The sequence below is a fragment of the Bos taurus genome, chromosome 1, assembly GCF_002263795.3.
Source record: "Bos taurus isolate L1 Dominette 01449 registration number 42190680 breed Hereford chromosome 1, ARS-UCD2.0, whole genome shotgun sequence".
NCBI lineage: Eukaryota > Metazoa > Chordata > Mammalia > Artiodactyla > Bovidae > Bos > Bos taurus.
Window position 1 is genome coordinate 98,695,860 of NC_037328.1, and position 24,072 is coordinate 98,719,931.

At 38.2% G+C, this 24,072-nt stretch overlaps 1 protein-coding gene across 1 annotated transcript in view; it reads right to left on the reverse strand.

Annotated features, from left to right (window-relative positions):
• The window catches only part of EGFEM1 (EGF like and EMI domain containing 1), a 693,443-nt gene that overhangs the window by 158,737 nt on the left and 510,634 nt on the right, over positions 1 to 24,072 (reverse strand). Inside the window, exon 5 of the mRNA XM_059888727.1 lies at positions 9,291 to 9,413. Coding sequence (XP_059744710.1) covers positions 9,291 to 9,413 — 123 coding nt within the window. The remainder of the gene's footprint in view (positions 1 to 9,290; positions 9,414 to 24,072) is intronic.

A 24,072-nucleotide genomic window follows, 5' to 3' on the forward strand; every position in this document is an offset into this window, starting at 1 on the left:
TCAAGAATGCTTGAAAAGTATTCCTTGAAATTATCAGCAGACAATGTATGAACGAGTCTGGCAAAAGTAGTTTTAGGGAGGAGATTTGTTTTAAGATAGAAAACCTTGCTCCTAATATGCCCTTCTTTCTCTTCTATAATCAACATCTTTCTATTTTAAAACTCCTCTCTAAAGCTAATTTTGCCAGGGTTATCCATACATTATCCATCGAGCATTTCAAGGACCACTTTTCAGATGTTTTACTTAAACCTTGAATGTAACAACCTCTCCTTTCTTTCTGACATTCTTTCCTCTGTGGATTACAAGACACAACTCTCCCAGCTCCCTTCCATTTCTGTGATGACTCCATAAGCTCTTTCATATAAAGAAGGCTGAGTGCCCAAGAACTGATACTCTCGAAATGTGGTGCTGGAGAAGACTCTTTGACCCTTAGACAGCAAGATCAAACCAGTGAATCCTAAAGGAAATCAACCCTGAATATTCATTGGAAGGACTGATAGTGAAATTGAAGCTCCAATATTTTAGCCACCTGATGTGAAGAGCTGACTCATTGGAAAAGACATTGATGATGGGAAAGACTGAGGGTAAGAAGAGAAAGAGGCAACAGAGGATGAGATGATTGGATGGCATCATTGACTCAACAGACAAGTTTGGGCAAACTCCAGGAGACAGTGAAGGAGAGGGAAGCCTGACATGCTGCTGTTCATGGGGTCGCAAAGAGTTGGACACAACTTAGTGACTGAACAACAATAGTCTTTTCCTTCCATCCACCTTCAAAATTTTGAGCAAGGTTCTCAGGTGGGGCAGGATGGGATTAGCTTGAAATAACATCAGAGTGCTTTCCTTCTCAGTGAAGAGTAAAGCAGACAGTATTGAGAGTTACTAATAATATCAAAAGTTCTAGATGGGAGTAAAAGCTGGGTGGGCTCTTAGCTGAAATTTTCTGTTTTCTCTGCATAATGAAAGGAATGCATACCTTAAGAGATTTTGAAATCACTGAATTTTCTACAAAACGCCTCTAAGATTATTGTTGTAAGAAAATGCAAACCTGGTTTAAACCATGTGGCTCTTGTCAGTCACTAGAACGCTATACCAGGTTACTAGATTTGGATTTAAATGTTACATTCATATCTGGTATTTGCAAGCACCTAATCCTTTCGCTTCTTTTAGATGGAGGCAGTCCTATTTTCTGTTTCATGTCATTTTACTCTTTGGACCGTGTGAAAATGCATAAGCTGCCTAAAGCTTGCTGCCTCCAGTGCTTTGGGAAACAGGGAGATATAAATCTTCAACCCAGTGATAAATGAGAATATTTTACCATACAATGAAAATATAGTTTTAATATTGCTTTAAAACTCCAAAATGCAAAAAAGAAAGAAAAGTGAAACAGGGAGTTGTTGAAAGAATGGGGGTGGGGTGGAAGTGTGGTCCAAGAGGTAGAGGATATATGTATGCACATGGTTGACTTACTTCACTGTATAGCAGACACTAACACAACACTGTAAAGCAATCATATTCCAGTAAAAAAAAAAAAAGAATCAACGTATGTTTGCTAAAAAGCTAGCAACCAAGATGCCCAAAGGAAGCCATTTGATCAGCAAAGTAAGCTTATACTAATAATTAGAGTGTCTGACTCCTCATAATTTTATTTAGTCTGGTGGCTCACCTGGTAAAGAATCTACCTGCAATGTGGGAGACCTGGGTTTGATCCCTGGGTTGGAAAGATGCCCTGAAGAAGGGAACAACTACCCACTCCAGTATCTGGCCTGGATAGCTCCATGGATTATGTAGTCCATGGGATTGTAAAAAGTCAGACATGACTGAATGACTTTCACACAGCCAACTGCAAGTATAGAACTAATATCATGATCGAATTTTTACTGATTATTTGCTCTGTGTCAGGCCCTGCACTAAGGATTTTACCTGTGCTGTAATTTTTCCTCACCAATCCCTACATGTGGAGAAATGGAATAACTGAACAGTTAAATGAAAGTCCAAAGTCACACATGTCTTCCTAAGTCTGAAGACTATAGAAAAACTGTAGAAAAGGAAAGATTTCTAAATGCATTCCTAAAATCCATTGAATTTGGGAAAAGGTTTTGAATTGGGTTAATCATCAACAAAATGGATAAAACCTTGGAAAGTTCATGATATTTCTTCAAGGCCACAGATGGGGACAAGGAGGGCAGAAGAGATGTGTTCCCTAAATTCAACTTTGGAGAATTAAATTTATCACCTAGCACACAAAAGTGATTAATATTGCGAGGGCGATGAATTTGATAATGACTGAGAGATGCCATCCACCTGACAAACTAAACAATTTTTTTAACCTGACATAGCCCTATTCAAGACATCAGCTGTCATATGAAATGAATTCTGTTTCTAATTTGTCTTCACAAATAATGCAATTAATAGAAAGGTAGTTACAATGAAAGTCTTTAACTTCTTTTATCTCCAATTTGAGAGCAATCTCTTTGCATTCCCTAGAAAGAATCTTCCACTCCTTTTATCAAATAAAACCTAGACATCATGGATCAGAACACTGAGACCAAAAACAAAAGAATCTATTATGTGAAGACCACCACATCTAATTGTGTTCTCAATCCTTTTCTAAGGTTGCTGCTGCTTCTGCTAAGTCGCTTCAGTCTTGCCCGACTCTGAGACCCCATAGACTGCAGCCCACCGGGCCCCTCTGTCCACGGGATTCTCTAGGCAAGAACACTAAGGTTAGTATTATCTTAAAATGTGAAACATAAAAATCCGATGAAAGAAAATTTATTCAAGCTCAAAATTTTACTAAGAATATCTGTTTAATCAAGCTTCCAGGCTGTACATCTACCCTCTTCATGACACCTAACTTCTGTTTATTTAGAATTAAAATATGACCTCTGATTCTACTGTTTCACATTTCAACATACAGAAATACCTTTGGTTTACAGCCTCCAGGTAACCTTGGTTCTTCCTTTCCCCCAACTCATTTTGTGAGAACAAAAAGGAACCATTGAAGAAAAACAGTTCCTGACCATTTCCAGCAAGTGGAAATAAAGAATTTTTGTATTGAAGACTAAAATAATTAAAATGTTGTTTATCTGAGGTTTCTCTGTGCAGACACCAGTGATTCCATTTGCTTATGTGTGAGTACACATGTTAATAAACCCATGTGCTGAAGGCATGAAAGAGAGGTAAGAGAACTATGCAAGCATTAAAACTTTCAATCATTTAATTATTTCACCCCTGTGAGAAGGCTAATTTCAACAAATATAGCAGAAGAAGGACATGATTATGAATGGAGATTTGAGCTGAGCATTTTTAACAAGGTTGTTACAAAAAATAGAAAGACAAAGACTTTGTGAGGTACAGCAAAGTATAGACAAAATCTTACAAGTTACTTTAAATGCAAATTACACAGCTAAATACAGAAATTTCGGGTAATTAAATTATTTTGGTGTCTAGCCTCTGGCTCCTAAAAAATATCCACTGGCAATAAAAGTTTAGTCTACATTATCCTTACTTATTTTTAGTCATATCTACTAAAGTCTGCCTGTCAACAATGAGAAAATCTGCAAAGCTATCAAATAGAATGTATTTTTTTTGTCCAGGGTCCAAAAGCTAGAAATATTGCAAGTTTGAATTTTTTCCCCAACAAGCAAATCCATCTGAGTAAAGTCCTTATATTTTTTAACATTTTGTTATGATAATAGCCTGGAGACGGAAATGGCAACCCAGTCCAGTGTTTTTGCTTACAGAACCTGTGGACAGAGGAGTCTGGTGGGCTGCCAACTATGGGGTCGCACAGAGTCGGACATGATTGAAGCAACTTACCATGCATGCATTGGAGAAGGAAATGGCAACCCACTCCAGTATTCTTGCCTGGAGAATCCCAGGGACAGAGGAGCCTGGTGGGCTCTCTGGGTGTGTGTCTACGGTGTCACACAGAGTCGGACACGACTGAAATGACTTAGCAGCAGCAGCAGCATGATAATAGCTAACATTTAGACTTTTGTCTAAAGGTAGAATTAAACGGAGATAGACTAGAGAAGGGGGAATAAAGGAGAAAAGAGAAGTACATTAGTCTGCTTGGGCTTCTGTAACAAAATACTCCAGCCTGGGTGGCTTAATTAATTTTCTCACAGTTTTGGAAGCTGGAAAGTTCAAGGTCAAGGTTCTAGTATGGTTTGGTTTCTGGTAAGTGCTCTCTTCCTGGCTTCAGATGGCTGCCATTCAGCCAGATCCTGGTACGGTGGGGAGCCCAATCTCTCTGGTATCTCTTCTTATTAAAGCACCAATATCATGAGATCTTCCACATGCATGAGCTCATCTAAACCTAATTATTTCCCAAAGACTCTACCTCCAAACACCATCATGCTGAAACTTGGGGCTTTAAAACATGCATTTGAGGGACATAGTTCAGTCCATAGTGATGAAAGAAGATAATCAAAAGTCAGAACGAGGTAACAATAATGTAAGTAGAGAGAAGCAGCAGTCAAAGGTGAAAATTGTGCTGTCAAGAAGTCAAGAGGAAGATTTAGAAAAATGAGTGGTTAACAGTGTCAGAGGCCATTGAAAAAGGCATGGAAAAGACTCCTGTGAAAGCTGATAATTAGAAGGTCATTAGTGTCTTTCATTTGGTCTGAATCCAAACTGCACACATATAAAACTATATGGTATAATGTGTCATTCAGGCAACATTAAATTATATGGTATTAGAAGAAAAAGAAGGAATGCTTTTGGCTGGGGTCACCTGAGAAGGCTTAACAGGCCAATTGACATTGAACATGGAACTTGGTAAGTAGAGTTCTGACAGGTGGAGACTTGGGGGTTAGAGTCTAGGTTGAATAAGGTAAGGTGTGGAAGCAGAAAAGGGCATAACTTACTTGCAGAACTGAATGTAGTTAGGTTTATTGCAGCATATGATAGAAATATAAGAGAGAAGTGATAAATTTGTACTTACAGGGTGATAATATAAGGTGGATTTCTTTCATCAATAGCTGTCATGAAAATACATTATTTTAACCCTGAGCTCCACTAAAATAGAATGTAAGAATTTCATTTCATAGTACTTTTATGGTTTTTCTTAGTCTTTAAAAGTATTTATCAGAAATTATGTTAAAGCATTTGATAAAAGTGAAGTTAGCCAGATTTTTCTGAAAATTAATTTCCTTTATTTTCAGAGTAAAATTTACTTGATTTCTTTGGATCTCTGATCTTTCATCTCTCAGGTAGACTAGGCTGGATTAGTCCTTGAATTCCTCCAAAATAAGATTCTATGATATATAAAACAGAGTTTTCCAAAAAGGACCAGAATATAATTATTGTTTTTTTTTTAAGAACATTTAAGTTAAACTGGATATAAAATTCTCATTTTATATTTTTATTAAACTGGATATAAAATTCTCACACACTGTTTGTATGTGGGACTTCCTAAAGTCTAAGTTCTTTAAATACTTTTCAAATAAAATACAAGCTCTATAAAATAATTATTCTACAGAATCCAGTGGATTTTAACAAATACAGGTTAACAGATGATTTGTAACAAGTTAGTAATTTGGGGAACCCCATAATATTAAAATACTTTGGAGATGCAGTAATTTTGTCCAATTTCTACACTTCCCACATAAGGAATACAGGGTGAAGAGAATTAAGGGACTTGCTAAAGGACACGCGACAACTGGGAGTCCACTGTGCCACTGTTTCTGGTCTATAGATGAGAGTCAATGGTGGACTAATATGAATATTTCTGTTTTTCAGGTCGTTGCTAAGTCTAGTTTCTATTTTTTAAGCTGTTGGTTTCCAAGTAAAGGGAAATTAAAAAGTATATAAATTATTTGGTAATATCTGTGTTAATGGAGAATACTGATAGCAAAGCAAATCTGCACGCAAATACTGATAGCAAAGCCAAAATTTTATTTTGACTGCTTTCCCATGCTGGGTCTGGACTCTTCATCAACCAGGTGTAACTGTGCTGCCCAAGGTCACGGACCTAGACTTCTGGCCCAGAATTCCATTATAAAGGAAGTTATAAGGAGAAGCGGTCATTGACAAGCTTTGCCTCACATTGACAGAGCTGTGTGACTGTATCATTATGTAACAGTATCATGGAATCCTCCTACATATACACCTTTTAAAGAAGCACCATCTTAAGGCAAAAGTATATGGGAGATATTCTGAAGCATTATAGATGTCTTTAAAAATCTGATGAAAATAATAAGCCCTTACCACCAGAAAAATGACATGCACTCCAAAAATTTGCAAACAAATTCAGGTACTCAAACTGAGGGTCACTGAGGCCAAGATTCCAGTTTTACTGGGATCATATTTTATCAGCAGTGCAGGCAGTACTACATGGGGAGCCAAGCGGCCTATACACTGTAGCTGGATATTATGGACCCCCTCTCTTAACACCACTTTGTATAACTTTATCTGGCAGAGGCTGACCAGTAACTGCTGGCCATATGTCACCACAAGTGCACAGTCCTTAGAGACAGCATGTTTTCCTGAAATGAAGTCATCTTAAATTCTGTACGGGTTTGGAGTACAAGAAGTTTGCTGTAGCTGTAATTAAGAGAAAGTGCAAAAAACACCAGAGGCTCAAAAATTCACACTAACCTAAGCCTCTGACTGATGGGCAGAACGGGGCAAAGGAAGAGAAAGAAGGTAGGGAGGAGGGAAGAAACGAAGACACCTAATTTCAAGTACTCTAAGTAGTGGAATCATAAAATTCTATAACTTCACCTTCTCCTCTGTGACTCTCCCACAGGTCATGATTAATTTCTGTCTACTACAATATCCTGGTAAGCATCAGCTATCATTCTCAGTTTCCTGCCAGGTAAAAAAATTCCAAAGGGGATGTGAGCTAATTTGATTTTTTTGTTTTAAAATATTTGACGCTTCCTACAAATTTACTTAAAATAGAAACCAAAGTAAGACTCAGTTCTCTATATAACATTCTTTCTTTCAAAACAAATAAGCAGACAAACAGTTCTTATCCTCAAGCTCACATTATGAGTATTTAACTACAAAGTGCTTAAATTCTTCTTGAGTTCATTTTAACAAGACTGCTGTAGTTGTGTCAACTGAGATTTTTAGGACCATTCTTTGAAACCAAAATTTCAATATACTCATAGGAGAAAGACATGAAAATTTCCATAAAGGTCACTTCCTGGGCTCTCAATCCAGTCCTTCTGTAGAATGATATCCAATGGGTGAAAAGCTTTAAAATTATGCAATCATGAAATCCATACTTGTTGTTATCTTAGTTTTTAAGTTGTACACTGCGTTGAAATTCTGCATAAAAGAGGATCAGTCTGTGGAGCTACAAATACCCTATTGCTAGCACTCTGTTACTTCAGTCACGTCCAACTCTGTGCGACCCCAGGGACTGAAGCCTACCAGCTCCTCTGTCCGTGGGATTCTCCAGGCAAGAATACTGGAGTGGGTTGCCATGCCTTCCTCCAGAGATGAGGACTACCCTCTTGCCATAGTATCCATGTATTTGTACAATAGAAATTTGCTTTTAAGGAATAGAAACAGAAAAGATAAACCATAATATTCTTATCCAAGTCTACTTTTGACCTGATTTCATTGAAACAAAAATTGAAAACTTCTAGAGCAATGATGGTGAGGAACAAGGAAAGAGCTTAATAATTTTACTAAGAAAAAGGTAATAACTACCCACTCCAGTGTTCTTGCCTGGAGAATCCTAGGGACGGGGGAGCCTGGTGGGCTGCCGTCTATGGGGTCACACAGAGTCAGACATGACTGAAGTGACATAGCAGCAGCAGCAGATAATAACTGCTAGAGTTTAGAAAATTAATTACACCTGAAAAAGTACTTTAGTTGGGTACTAGAGTGTTCATTTTGCTTTATTGCAAAAATCAGATATCATAGATTTATATAATGCATTACTTTGCAAAGTATTTTTATATAAGACACAAAAATTCACCAAGTCAACCTTTACCAATAAATGCCACATCTGCATGTATTGGTAATCCTGTTCTGAAACATTTTGTGCCTGAGAGAAGTTAGGGTGTCAGTTTAAGGATGCAATAGCTGACGTCCTTACAGGTTGGGGCTGGAGATGGAGATGGGAAAGGGATTCCTATTGCAACAAGCAGTCAAGTTGCAAAAAATAAGGGAGTAGTTCAGGGACTAAATAAATATACATGAGCTGCTGTCGCACTAGGGTGCTTGCTGTAGATATAGTTATCACGATACTGAGTTCCCTGGCTACTATGATATGGCTTCTATCTGCATGTTCACTCAACTTTGGAAAAGCCTTTTTTTGCTCCCCAAACCTCTATTCTCTCATATCAAAATCAGATCTATGACTAGGATATCTTTACCTGTTTCCTCTGGCTTTCTCTCATTTCCTATAAGATATGTTACAAAAAAGAGAGAGTATAAACAATGAAGTTAAGCAAAACTGGCTGTTTTCTCTTTGAAACATCATAATTATAGAATATCCATAAAATGCTAATAATTTTGAGTAAATGGGCAAGCTAACAAGCCCTGTACCAATTAAACCAGCAATTAAATGTTGTTGTATAACATGCTACTCTTTCAATGTAATAGATATTTTTTAAAGGGACTTGGGGATGAAATCAAAATGTGCTTGCTCATCATTCAATGAAAAAACATTTCAATTAAAAAACATTTATAAATCATACAGGATTATATATTTTTTTCCTGTGTACAAAGTCATTTGAGCAAATTTATAAAATTCAGAAACATACCAAGACTTAAAATAATAATTCTACCACCCCAAACTGATATCTAAGAACATCCTGATACACAATAAGTATATAGTAACCTCAGATTTAATGTGTGTAGCTTTAACTATTCTTGAGCAACCATAAGCTCCTTGGTGTATAATCTGTTATAATTTTTGCTATTATAATCACAAGTCCAATTCTGATTCTGGTTTGAAATGAGTAAGTGACTATTATAGCCTCCTCTCTTCATGGAGAGTCTATGCTGAACTGGTATACAAACAACAACTAACAAATTTATACTTTACTACATGTGGCAGAAAAGATGCCCTATGGAAACAGCCACACATTTGGAAATCTGAGTTTGCTTGTGAATGTTAATTTCTCTATTTCCTTCCCCATCTTTTTAGTCTTTTAATAGCAAGATATCTTTTCTTTTTATTCTACGAGAGAGAATTGTACTCGAACACTGTCAGCTTCTATAGGTATTTTTACAATAGAAAAACCTTTTCTTTCTGCCCCTACAAGAGCAGGTCGATTTTCATTGAAAACGACTTCAAGCTGGTTCTAATATTTACTCACTTATGCAGGTGCGTTCATCAGCATGGAGTCTGTATCCCGTATCACATTCACAGTGGAAGGTGCCCAGAGTGTTAATACAGCGCTGCTGGCAGCCTCCATTCACCACCGCACATTCATCGACATCTAGAGGAGGAAGACAGATGGCCAGGATTACAATGTCATTCCAATGTCAGCTTCATAGAAGTGGTACAATATTTGTTTGATACACAGTATGTGTTTTATTGCGCAAAGGCACCATCTCTGTTGCCACAAATCTTTGCCTGTTTGATACATTTTACTCCACAGTATAAACAAGAAAATGTAGACAGAAACTTTATTGAGCTTTTTAAAGCCTAGCCACGATGAGCATAGGGACTGTTTCACAATTTTCTATTCTTCACATCCTGATTAATTAGACAGATCCGAGATATAGATATGTCCTTAGGGAAGGAAACCTGGAGGGGAGAATTACAATGAGCTACTTACTCTATCTGGAGCAACACAGGCGAGTAGATAAACACATATTATTGGTCTGATGCTGCTGAAAAAAGTCAGTAATAAAGTTAAGACCTTGACTCTCCTTATGTGCTATGGTGGACATTAGGGTAGAATGAGATAAATTCAAATAAAACCGTGGTTTGGAGTTCTTAAAAACACATCAATACATTTGCTCCATTGACTCAGCTTCTTCCTTATCCCTCAAGGTTTCATTTTCTGATATACTTAGTATGCTTATGCATGAAGTGATATTAATTTAGAATAAATAGAAAAAGGTCAAGACTCATGGTCACCGATGTATTTGGATCAGTCAAATTCATGATAAATGAAGAGAGTGTTTGTCTTCCTTTGGAAAGGAACATCGATTTCTCTCTCAGAACCTATATTTTCTTGTATCCTATACAGTCAGTACTTACATATCTAAAATCACAAGAAGACCACCACAAACATAGGTCAAGTTTTTCAGATAATCAGTGAAATAAGATCTTCTACATCTTCTTGTTTGGAGAATCTATTTTGTGACGTGTCAAAGTAAAAATCAGGCAGCAGTCAAGATTGAGAATGCTCGTGTCTCATGCAGATAATGTCCCTGAGTCCCCTGCCTCCAGTTTCATTCCAGCACAAAATGTGGAGTATGAATACTCTTCACTAAAATATGTAATCATAATAGATAATTAGCTTTACATTGAGTGAGACTTAATTCCACAGGGCAAGACCTTTATTCAAGACATCAATATTGGGAAGGAATACTATTGCAGTATCTTATCATAGGACCTTGAAATCCTAATGGATATTTTGTACTGTGGTAAAAATTAGGGCATTTGTACTGAGGGAAGAAAAAGAATTTCCTTCTACTTGGCATTTTTTTATGAAAAAGAAGAAAAATATAAATCATAAAAGGAGTCCCACATTTAAAAATTACTAGTTTACTGTATTTTCCTTCTAAAATTAGATATTCTGGATTAATTTCTGATATTTTTTAAAGGAATCTTATTTTAGAGATAAGAACTATGGACTTTTCATAGTATTAGAATTTTTATTAAATTTTGAGTCTGTGATCAGCAAAACACTAAGTTTTTCCATATAAACCAACATCAAATCAGAATTCTCCATTTGTTACTCATACTTTGTGCAGGGCTTTAATATTTATGCTGGCTAAATTTTTATTCTTTCTAGCTTTAGGGTATTATTCCACAAGGTTGAGATATAATTTTGAATCTTAGTTCTGTCAGACGCTGAATTAGATCTCCTTCCCAGGTCTTTGATTTTAAACATACAAATAAAACTTAATTCTCAAGAGTCATATGTTTTTCCAATATAATGATCAACACTTCAGCACTTGCAATCATCAAAATTTTTCATAATATATCATATATAGATAGATTGATAGATTTATTTACATATAGATGCATGTGTATGTGTGTGTGTGTGTGTGTGTGTGTATGTGTGTGTGCTCAGTATCCAGCTGTTTGAGACTTCATGGGTTGTAGCCTGCCAGGCTCCTCTGTCCATGGGATTCTCCAGGCAAGAAAACTGAAGCCAGTTGCTATTTCCTTCTCCACATACATAAGTATTACAAATTAAAATGTCTTAAAAAGTGTGCACAGATAAAATGATGACTGCTGAGGGAAGGAAGGCATGTAGATTGGGTGGGGTACAAGATAAGTGTCTTGGACAAGAAAGTTTATCCACATCTATAATGTTCTTTTTTTTTTTTTTTTTCACAAGAAAGGTTTTAAGGTATTACATGCATATTAAAAAGGAATTTTAAAGAAAGAAGCATAATAAGACCACCTCCCTTCCTGCTCAAGCTTCAATAATTTTCTGACAAAAGAAACCAAGTAAGTGTACAATAAAAAAAAGAATCACTGGGCTCACTCCAAAGATTAGAGTGGACATGGATTTTAAGGATGAGTCCTCTTTTACTATGTTTTAGTGTGTTCATATTCTGAACCTGCCCCCAGAACTATAATTAAAGTGCCATAATATATTAAAATATACATAACACTCAAAGAAAAGCAAATCAAACTTCCTCTGGACATTGGGTCAGAGAGCCTTGGGAAAAATATCTTAGTGTCAAAGCTTATTAGCCTATCAACCTTGGCTCTTTGAGACTCAGGTTTTTCATCTGTAAGATGGAAGAACAATGACTACCAAAAGTTTGAAAAGGAAAAAGGAGTCCAGAATGGCGGTGGCTAAAAGACAAGGAAGGGAAAAGCCCGCGAAAATAGAAGAAAGGAAGGTCCAAGGACTGGAGTGAGGACCTGAGGTAGAACAAACAGCATTCCTGGCTAGCCCAATTTACATAGGGCAGGCCCGGGGGAGGAAAAGACATATAAAAAGAGGAGCCAAAGGGCCAGGGGTCTCTCTCTCCCCCACGCGCGTGCTCATTCTCTCTCTCTCTCTCCTCATCGCATCTTTTGGGTCTACATGTCCTCACGCCTCAATGATGTATTTTTCTTTATTTTCTAAATAAATCTGATCTGTCCGAGAACTATAACACAGACTGTCTGAGGGCTGTGATGCACCGAGGGCTTTAACATCCGTCACTTCAAATTTTTGTTGTGATGAGACAGAACCAAAGAGATTACACTCCCCTGACACTATGGTTTATGTTTTTCTTTCTTATTCATATATATGATTTTGGAATAGATTTCTCATACTTGAGGCTGTATGTAGGAATCAGTCGATTGTATTCCACTAACTTGAACCAACAAGGCAAAATCATAAAGTGAAGGACTTCCCTGATGATCCAGTGTTGTGTTCTCAATGCAGGAGCCAGAGAACTGGATCCCACATGCCACAAATAAGAGTTCACATGCCCCAACTACAGACCCCACATGCTCCAATGAAGATTGAAGATCCTTTGTGCCACAACTAAGAACTGGCACAGATAAATAAAATATTTTTAAAAATCCATAAAATGAGAGCACATGATAGACGTCCTGAGCAACGTGGGAATTCAGGGAAGGGAAAACGCATTTGAGTGGCAGTGATTAGGGGATGGTTGAGATATAAACTGAGACTTGAGTTCATGGAGAAAAGGACGAGTAATACCTGAAGATGTCCATGGACAGAGGAGCCTCCCAGCCTACAGTCCATGGAATTGCAAAGAGTGGGACATGACTGAGAGATTGAGCATGCACACACAACCCAGAGGTGCAGCTGTTTAAACATGCAGTGTCTGAGATTTAGTGTTCAGACTTGTCAGGTTGGAGAAGAAGGTTGGCAAAGGAAAGTAACATTGAAAAACAAATCTAAAATCTTCTGTTAATGAATTGAGATAGCAACATGTTCCTTTTCTTGATTTGCAATACAAATTTGTGGGCAGGTGGAGACATAATAGGCTGTGTTCACACAGTAGCTAAGCAAACTTATTAAAAGTTAAAAAAAATCAATCATTTATAAAGCGGTACCAAATGCAGAGTAATTGGTTTGACTTTCTTCCTTTGTGTCCTTTCATAATACACTGAATTTACAGATTACTTGGGCATTGTGTGACCTACAGTTTGCAAATCTGGCAGGGCATTAGAATAATTTGGTGAGTATTTAGAATTATCCATGCCTTGGTCTTGCCTTTAAAAAATCTAATTTAACTGGTCCAGGGTAAGACTGGAGAGTGAAACATTTTGGATAAAATCAGCTATAAGGATATATTGTACAACACAGGGAATATAACCTATATTTCATAATAACTATAAATGGAGTATTATCTTTGAAAATTGTGAATATTAAATATCTGTAACTTACGTAATATTGTATATCAACTAAACCAGTATAAAAGATTATAAAAAATAGACTACAGCGAATGTTTAATAAAAGTTACTTATCATTTAAAAAAAAAAAAAAGCACCTTTAGTGATTCTTATGTGGAGCCGGAGTTGAGATCCCTTGATGTAGTTTCTGCTTTAGTTGCCTTGTTAGAATGCAAAGAGCCAAGGGGCTGGATTTTAGCATTTCTAATAGATCCAAGCCTATTCTAAAGCTGCTGGTCTGGGGACCATACTCTGAATAATGAGCCTGCAGACAGTCCTCTGTCCAACTGTAAATGTCATACGGATCATAGATGTCATGATTTGACTCAACTTCTCAGCTGCTTGACTAAAGCATACCAATTCAGTTTAAATAGATACATCAATACTCTGACCAAAATAGTGTGTATATCAGATCAGATCAGATCAGTCGCTCAGTTGTGTCCAACTCTTTGTGACCCCATGAATCGCAGCACGCCAGGCCTCCCTGTCCAACACCAACTCCCGGAGTTCACTCAGACTCATGTCCATCAAGTCAGTGATGCCATCCAGCCATCTCATCTTCTGTCGTCCCCTTCTCCTCTTGCCCCCAATCCCTCCCAGCATCAGAGACTTTTCCAATGAGTCAACTCTTTGCATGAGGTGGCCAAAGTACTGGAGTTTCAGCTTTAGCATCATTCCTTCCAAAGAAATCCCAGGGCTGATATCAGAATGGATTGGTTGGATCTCCTTGCCTACACAAATGTGTATATATATATATATATATAGTTGTTGTTTAGTTGCTAAGTCGTGTCTGACTTTTTGTGACCCCATAAACTGAAGCCTGCCAGGCTCCTCTGTCCATGGGATTCTCCAGGCAAGAATATGGAGTAGGTTGCCATTTCCTCCTCCAGGGGATCTTCATGACCCAGGGATTGAACCCATGTCTCTTGCATCTCCTGCATTGCACACAGATTCTTGACCACTGAGCCACCAGGGAAGCCTTATATACATACACACATATATTAAATTATATGCTAAAATCATCCGAAAATAAACCACTAATATTTCCCACAATATTCTCTCAGTAATAGTTAATAGCTTTAAGACAACTTTAGCATTATCTGTTATGAGGAATGACTTTCTTCTGTAAAACATGAGGGATATTTTAGTTCCTTTCTGATGAAGTACCTCTGATATAGGATAAAACTGGGCTAAATTGCCAAGATATTAGACACTCATGCTGAAGCTGTCACAAGTGATTTTCTTTTCTATCAAGATTCTGCCCAACAGAGTTAAAAACTAGAAATGTCAATATTACATTAAAATGTTATTATCAAGTATACTTCATGTGAAGAAACCATTTCTTCAAAATTTCTCTCAGTTATATCTTCATGTTAGATGCTTACAGAAAGCCCTGCCCTTAGAATTGGAGCTCCAGGACACTGCTGGGAATAATGGTAAAATGATTAGAATTTTTTCAGCATTATCACTGAGATATGGACCAAGGATGATGATTTTTATACTGTAAAAAATGTCAAAAAGAATCAACTATGTCTGCTATTTTTCCTTTTTAGTGTCCTTTCTCTTAATACTTCTGCTGTATTTATCCCCCAAATTATTTCCCCAGATGGTCACAGAATATAATAGCTTAAAATAATTCACATCATTATTCAATGTATTTTGCACATAAAAGCCCCCTGAAACAACAATGATCCATTTTTTCCCTAAACAATTCAGGATTATTTCATATTTTTTTTTTTAGAGTGTGCAGCCAGAGTAAGATAAATTATTCTTCCATTTGCTTTTTAATGTACTGTTCTCAGGAATCTTTTGATTGGAAATAAGTGTTCCTGGGTTGCTTTATATTAAAGATTGCATTATAGAAGTGTTAGGTGTGGAGGGAATATTAAAGGATGTGTTGAAGACTCCACTAGATTTTACATGTGGCATTATTTTCACTCTGTTTTACTATTCTACTTTCGCTCTGATATGCAATACTGCTGACTTTTCACTTGTATTTTAATTCTATAATTCCTGATCAAATGAACTCCTTAAGGTCAAGGATCCTGTTATATTAAGCATATTCTGGCATAAAGTTTATACTCCATAAATGATAAGTGAATGAATGAATGTGTGGTTTGAGAGCCCTCCACATCATTTAGTCTTCGTATTCACTAATATTCATTAATGGATTTTCTTAGTAATGGGCTCTGTTCCACTTGCCTTTTCTTCACTCTTGTAATTGACTATTGGTTTGTTTTTGACCCTTCACAAGTTTCTTTAAAAAAATCCAGGGCACAGAATAATTTTTGTTTGCTAATGAACAAACTTAAACTGTGTCTATAGTGAATATTCACTGCTTGACTGCTTAGGATTCATCCATTTTTCTTCTTCACTAATACTCAATAGCTATGAGGTTTTCCTTTGGGGAAATTTATCCCTGTGATTTTAGAGAAAACATGTAGATTACATGGGACTGATAAATACCATTCCTCTCTCAAATCTGAGGTGGATTTTTCTTGGCATAAATTTACCTCCATCTGTCACAGTGATTGGACCAGGTACTGTCTTCATTAGCATATGACTGTCTCAGGAATGAATGAATTCCTTCAGATGTGATCCAGTCACCATGAAGCTCAACATATAGGTCCGGAACCTGAAACATAGAGACCCTGTTGCTCTGGAAATTTTAATGTGTGTATATGAGCCATTTTACAGTAGCCAGTTTGCTCCCATGAATGAGGCTACACTAAAGATAAAGCCAACAAACAGGACAGAACTGAAGGATCGAGTATAGGAGTTGGAGTCCTGATTGAATTATGCCTGAAACCTTCCCACCTCTGGCCTTCTCAGTTAAGTGATTCAATACCCTCCCTTTTATTGTTTAGGCATTTTAAATCACATGATCCTATTGCTTGTAAAATAAGTCATCCTAACTGATTCATGCATACTGTAAAGTGGGTTTGCAGGAGGAAGTCACCAAATACAGCCCAAACTAAGCACACACTTTCCAAAAAGATTCATTGTCCTCCAATCAGTGAAATGTTTTCATCTCTGTTTCATCAAAGATTGGGAAAAGTGATGTAGTTCTTCCTCTTAACATTTCTGGAGCAATTATACTCTGTTAAGATTCTAATGAATTTGGGGATTTATCACAATTTTGGTTCAATTTTATTATGAATATTAAAAGTTTATCAAACTGCCTGTGCAAAACTGTGTTAGATCTGATAGTGCCTACAAGGTTGAAGATGCCATCTTGCATGATTTCCTCACAATTGCTCTGAGAGATTTTTCTGATTTGGTCTGTTGAGAATAAGGATTAATGCAAAAAAAAAAAAAAAGAGAGAGAGAGAGATTATGCTAAAGATGTGGCTAGGGCCTGATTGGCACCCCGCTCTAATACTTCTGCCTGAAGAATCCCATGGACAGAGGAGCCTGGTAGGCTGCAGTCCCTGGAGTCGCTAAGCTCAGACACAACTGAATGACTTCACTTTCACTTTTCATTTTCATGCATTGTAGAAGGAAATGGCAACCCACTCCAGTGTTCTTGCCTGGAGAATCCCAGGGATGGGGGAGCCTGGTGGGCTGCTGTCTATGGGGTCGCACAGAGTCGGACACGACTGAAGCGACTTAGCAGCAGCAGCAGCAGCAGCAAGGAATCAGGTGTCTACTTTATAGACCATGGGCACCAGCAGGGCAAAGGATAGGTAAATGGGAGACTGAAGGCAGGGAGATCAAGTAACAACAATTGCCAAAATCCAGCTGAATGATGATGAAGACTTGATCTAATCTAGTAGCAGTGGAAAGAGAGAAACATGGGCAGATATAAAAGAGAAGAGAAAATCAAAATGTTTTGTTTATTAGCATGGTAACCCAATCCAGTATTCTTGCCTGGAGAATCCTGCGGACAGGTGAACATGGCCGGCTACAGAGCATGGTGTTGCAAAGAGTTAAACACAACGGAAGCAACTTAGCATGCATGCATGATGAAGAACAAAGACTCAAGGTGAAGTGACTTGAACAACTGGATGGATATTTGTGGCATTCACCACATTCATTAAAATAGCACAGAAGGAGGAACATTTGATACTAAAAGAATATAGCTGCTGAATCATATGTGTGATTATTTGTTTTATATCTTTGTTCCCTGTTCAAGAATAATTCAATGAGAGTAGGAATTCTGCTGGTTTTACTCACAATACCTATTCCAGTGTTTGGCACATAGATGTTATAAAAATACCTGTTAAAAAAGTAAATGAAAAGGTACAGAATATCGAGCATCTCCATATAGATAGTAACTCAGAGCACAAGAGTAGGGATAATATCAATAAGCAAAAGTATGTAGATAAAGAAGATAAAGGAGGTTAATAGAGAATTCTGAGAAGTATCAACATTTAGGACAGAACACACAAATCTGACCAAGATGGCCATCCAGAGAAGTAGGAGGAAAACTGAGAAAGTCTGGCGTTATGGAAGCCGAGGGAGGGCGAGTTTCAAGAAGGAAAATGTGGACAACACAGGGATTTCAAATAGGAACTGGGAAGTGCCCACTGGATTTAACAAGAATTTCACTGATGAAACTGATGAGGATGAGGATACCAATAAAAATAACCCACCTGACAATTACTGAACACGAACAATGTACCAGGCACTGCTCTAAACCGTCCACATTAACACATTTAATACTCAAGACAGCCCTACGAAATAAATACTAATATTACTCCTACCTACAGAGGAGGAAGCTGAGACTTAGAAGGCTGTTTTAATAGAGTACTAGATTGATCCCAGGTTGCAGTGTGTTGGGTTGAAGAAAAAGTGGGAGACAAAGAAAGGGAGACAGAAAGCTAAGACACATATTGCAATAATTTTGACTATTAAGAAAAGGAGGCTGTATTTGGACTGGAGAGCATAGTAGAGGGAGAGAGTTTTTAAGGTGGACCAGATTTGCAGTAGTTTAAATATTGATGAGAAGGGACCAATAGAGAGGGCTGACTTGAAGATATGAGAGGGATTTCTCAAATTATTGAGAATCTCAAATCATATTAGTGCAGTCCATGAGAAAGTATATCCTGGGAGAAGTAATCCACCCTGGGCACTGAACATCCTTACGTATTTTATGTCAGATAACTCTTTACCCAAGCCATTTTTCAAGGCTCTGTTTGCACAGAGAGACAAGCTAACATATCCCCTGAGAAAACAAAGTGGCTTGTTTCTGCTAACTCTAAAAGTGGTGGATTCCCCAAGCTCAGTGTTTCCCTTGTTTAATGCAGCCAGATGGTGTGTAGGCATTGATAATGAGTCCTTTGTGTCACTGCTACAGGATTTGGGGGGACACGGGGAATTGACACAGACATATAAAGCTCTGGCTACTGGCTATGCCAGGAGTAATAAAGCCCTTTGTTTCTGACCCTGGAGCCTCATGTCTTGTGTCACCATCTATGAAACAATTACAGCCTAACTGGTTAGTTATAGTAGGGTATTCTAGAATATGAGACCCTGCACACTTTGTAATAGTACACAGAAATGAAATCACACACACACACGATCACCTGTTACTCTGGGTTACAGTGAGCATGTCCATCTGAGCAGCTACAGATGTTACTGTTTTCTCCTTGTTTCTTCTTATGCCTTTTGATTGCTTGTAGTCTTGAAATGATTAGTAAAGCACAGTACAGGAAAGATCCCTTATCTTCCTGGGCCTGATTTGATAAGCTGATCCTTTATGTTAGCTCACGAAGGAAGAAGGAAAAGATGTCATGCATGTGGGCCTGCATGAGATTTTATTGAGCAGTGAGAGCACAAATACCTAATCCAGGGAACCAATAATTTTACTATATTGTTAGCTCCTTGAGGACAGAGATGGTATATGTTTTGCTTATTGCTGTATTTCTAGTACTTAAAGAAGTGTTTGTCATATAGTATGCACAATAAATATTTGCTGAAAAGGAGGGAAAAACCAGGTTTCCCTTGTGGTCCAGTGGTTAAGATTCTATGCTTCCACTGCAGGGGGCACTGGTTCAATCCCTGGTCAGGAAACTAAGATTCCACAGATGAAAGTGAATAAATGAACAGATAAGTGATGGATAGATAAAACTGCAGAGGGACAAGGCTCAGCAAAGAGACTGAGAAAGGGGAATCAAGAAGGTGGAAAGGAGCAGACAGTGTGGAATCCTGGTACCCAAGGAGGAATGTCTTTTTAAAAGGGAATGAACAACAAAATCAGTGCTGCTGAAAATCAAATCAAATGAGGACTGAAAACAATCTGGTAGATTGGTAAATTATAAAGTCTTTCTGCCACATAGTAGAATGTGGATAGCAAGTTAGTCTTTGGGGATGACTATTCTTTACAAAAGGTTTTTCAGAGTCCAGAATAATCTATTCTTTCTTCTTATTGAAAACAGAGTTTCCAAGGCCAGGCTTTCTTGGATCTATTGTGTTGCTGCTTCATCTATAACACAACCAATCGCATCCCTGAAGACCACAGTGTGACAAGGCTCTGGTATATACTGCTACAATATTGTTATCATAGTTTCTCTGTGAAGGGCTACAAACAATGAAAATAAAGCATATACACAGAGCCTACTGAAAACATGAAATTGACATACACTTAATGATACGCAAAATCATTTCCATACTTTATAATGTCAAGCACAAATGGGAAAGAAAGGTGAGTGAGCCAGTAAAACTGAGCTAAACAAAAAGTCATCTATCAATAGCTCATTTTGCTTAGTTACTTTTCTCTATAACCATTTCAACCCACAGTCCAATCACATTGATTCTCTTCCAGTTTTCAAGAAAAAGCCAAACTCACTATAGCCTGAGAGCTAAGGATATTATTTCCAGAAATGGATAAGGCATTCACCCTGGGCACTCAGTTAGAAAAAACAGAAACATTTAGCCAAACTCCAGATTCACTCTCTATAATGAAAGGTATCATCCTCTGAGAAATTTTCATCTTTTGGACAGTGACTGGTTCAGCTTCTCCTTTTTTCCTTGGAGGTCTAACACAACTCTAGCATTTAGAGACTACTTCAGTTCAGTTCAGTCTCTCAGTCGTGTCCAACTGTTTGTGACCCCATGAATCACAGCATGCCAGGCCTCCCTGTCCATCACCAACTCCTGGAGTTCACCCAAACTCTTGCGCCAGTTGGTGATGCCATCTAGCCATCTCATCCTCTGTCGTCCCCTTCTCCTTCTGCCCCCAATCCCTCCCAGCATCAGAGTCTTTTCCAATGAGTCAACTCTTCGCATCAGGTGGCCAAAGTACTGGAGTTTCAGCCTCAGCTCAGTTCTTCCAATGAGAACCCAGGAATGGTCTCCTTTAGGATGGACTGGATGGATCTCCTTGGAGTCCAAGGGACTCTCAAGAGTCTTCTCTAATACCACAGTTTAAAAGCATCAATTCTTTGGTGTTCAGCTTTCTTCACAGTCCAACTTTCACATCCATACATGACCACTGGAAAAACCATAGCCTTGACTAGACGGACCTTTGTTGGCAAAGTAATATCTCTGCTTTTAGAAATAACACCCAAACAAGATGTCCTTTTCATTATAGGGGATTGTAATGCAAAAGTAGGAAGTCAAGAAACACCTGGAGTAACAGGCAAATTTGGCCTTGGAATACGGAATGAAGCAGGGCAAAGGCTAATAGAGTTTTGCCAAGAGAACACACTGGTCATAGCAAACACCCTCTTCCAACAACACAAGAGAAAACTCTACACATGGACATCACCAGATGGTCAACACTGAAATCAGATTGATTATATTCTTTGCAGCCAAAGATGGAGAAGCTCTATACAGTCAGCAAAAACAAGACTGGGAGCTGCCTGTGGATCAGATCATGAACTCCTTATTGCCAAATGCAGACTTAAATTGAAGAAAGTAGGGAAAACCACTAGACCATTCAGGTATGACCTAAATCAAATCCCTAATGACAATACAGTGGACGTGAGAAATAGATTTAAGGGACTAGATCTGATAGACAGAGTACCTGATGAACTATGGACAGAGGTTCGTGACATTGTACAGGAGACAGGGATCAAGACTATCCCCATGGAAAAGAAATGCAAAAAAGCAAAATGGCTGTCTGGGGAGGCCTTACAAATAGCTGTGAAAAAAAGAGAAGCAAAAAGCAATGGAGAAAAGGAAAGATATTCACATCTGAATGCAGAGTTCCAAAGAATAGCAAGAAGAGATAAGAAAGCCTTCCTCAGCGATCAATGCAAAGTAACAGAGGAAAACAACAGAATGGGAGAGACTAGAGATCTCTTCAAGAAAAGTAGAGATACCAAGGGAACATTTCATGCAAAGATGGGCTCGATAAAGGACAGAAATGTTATGGACCTAACAGAAGCAGAAGATATTAAGAAGGTGCTACTTAATGTTTCCTAAATGAATGGTGAATGGAGATACATCTAGAAAGTTAGAAGAGGGGCCATGAGAGAACGGAGGACTAATGCAGGGATTGGAAATCAAAGGTAGGTAATGAAAAATGGTTGGCTGACTGCCTGCTTGATTGAGATAACTCAGTTGGTCTAGAAATTGTTCAAAGACCCTGGAATATCTAACACTAAAGGTCACAAATGGAGAGTGTGGGGCACCTGGCTCTGGATACTGTAGAAATCACTGCTTGAGAAGTGCATCTTTTCATGAGTGTTGGGATACAGGACAGAATACACACTGGGGTTCCATTAATGGAGTATTGATTAACTGATTCATCAACTGAGAGATGTACAGAGAAATGATAGATGAGGAGCCTTTTCTCTCCCAGTAACTATATGAGTGAATGGGAAAACTTTTATGGGAAAGTGAATGTGAGGCTGGATTCTCCTCCTAGAGTGGATTTTGATTAGCTTTATCTTCACATATCAGATTCAAGGACAGAGTAAGATCTCTTAATGGTAGTGCGTGAAGGAGACAAAAGTTGAGGCCGCCAGCAGAGAAACTAGGAGAGTGCCGGCCTTGGGGCCTTAAAAACCTCTAGATCCCAGGGCAGCTGATAGAGTGGAAAGAGGATTCAGAAGATGGGAATTAAGACTCAGAAAATGAGCTCAACTCTGTCCCTTCCATACACCTGATTAACCCTATGCCCTTTTAGTCGACTTCATCTCTAAACCCCAACCCCAAAGGTCAAACTAGCTAAAGGGAACTGGCTATGTTATAATATACAGAAACCTCACGATCCGTGAATGGGAGTCTGATACAAACTGTGCCAAGATGATATTATGACTTTGGAGGGTTCTGGTCATGATTTTATTGGAGAAGGAAATGGCAACCCACTCCAGTGTTCTTGCCTGGAGAATCCCAGGGACAAGGAAGCCTGGTGGGCTGCCATCTATGGGGTCGCACAGAGTTCGACAAACTGAAGCGACTTAGCAGCAGCAGCAGCAGTCATAATTTTAGTCAACAAGAGTCCGAAATGCAATCTCAAAAACAATAGAATGATCTCTCTTCGTTTCCAAGGCAAACCATTCAATATCACAGTAATCCAAGTCTATGCCCCAACCAGTAATGCTGATGAAGCTGAAGTTGACCATTTCTATGAAGACCTACAAGACCTTCTAGAACTAACACCCCAAAAAGATGTCCTTTTCATTATAGGGGACTGTAATGCAAAAGTAGGAAGTCAAAAAACACCTGGAGTAACAGGCAAATTTGGCCTTGGAGTACAGAATGAAGCAAGGCAAAGGCTAATAGAGTTTTGCTAAGAGAATGCACTGGTCATAGCAAACACCCTCTTCCAACAACACAAGAGAAAACTCCACACATGGACATCACCAGATGATCAACACTGAAATCAGATTGATTATATTCGTTGCAGCCAAAGATGGAGAAGCTCTATACAGTCAGCAAAAACAAGACTGGGAGCTGCCTGTGGCTCAGATCATGAACTGCTCATTGCTAAATGTAGACTTAAATTGAAGGAAGTGGAGAAAACCACTAGACCATTCAGGTATGACCTAAATCAAATCCCTTATGACAATACAGTGGACATGAGAAATAGATTTAAGGGACTAGATCTGATAGACAGAGTACCTGATGAACTGTGGATGGAGGTTTGTGACATTGTACAAAAGACAGGGATCAAAACCATCCCCATGGAAAAGAAATGCAAAAAAGCAAAATGGCTGTCTGGGGAGGCCTTACAAATAGCTGTGAAAAAAAGGGAAGTGAAAAGCAAAGGGGAAAAGGAAAGATATACCCATTTGAATGCAGAGTTCCAAAGAAGAGCAAGGAGAGATAAGAAAGCCTTCCTCAGCGATCAATGCAAAGAAATAGAGGAAAACAATAGAATGGGAAAGACTAGAGATCTCTTCAAGAAAAGTAGAGATACCAAGGGAACATTTCATGCAAAGATGGGCTCAATAAAGGACAGAAATGGTAGGGACCTAAAAGAAGCACAAGATATTAAGAAGAGGTGGCAAGAATACACAGAAGAACTGTACAAAAAAGATCTTCATGACGCAGATTATCATGATGGTGTGATCACTAACCTAGCCAGACATCCTGGATGTGAAGTCAAATGGGTCTTAGGAAGCATCACTACGAACAAAGCCAGTGGAGGTGATGGA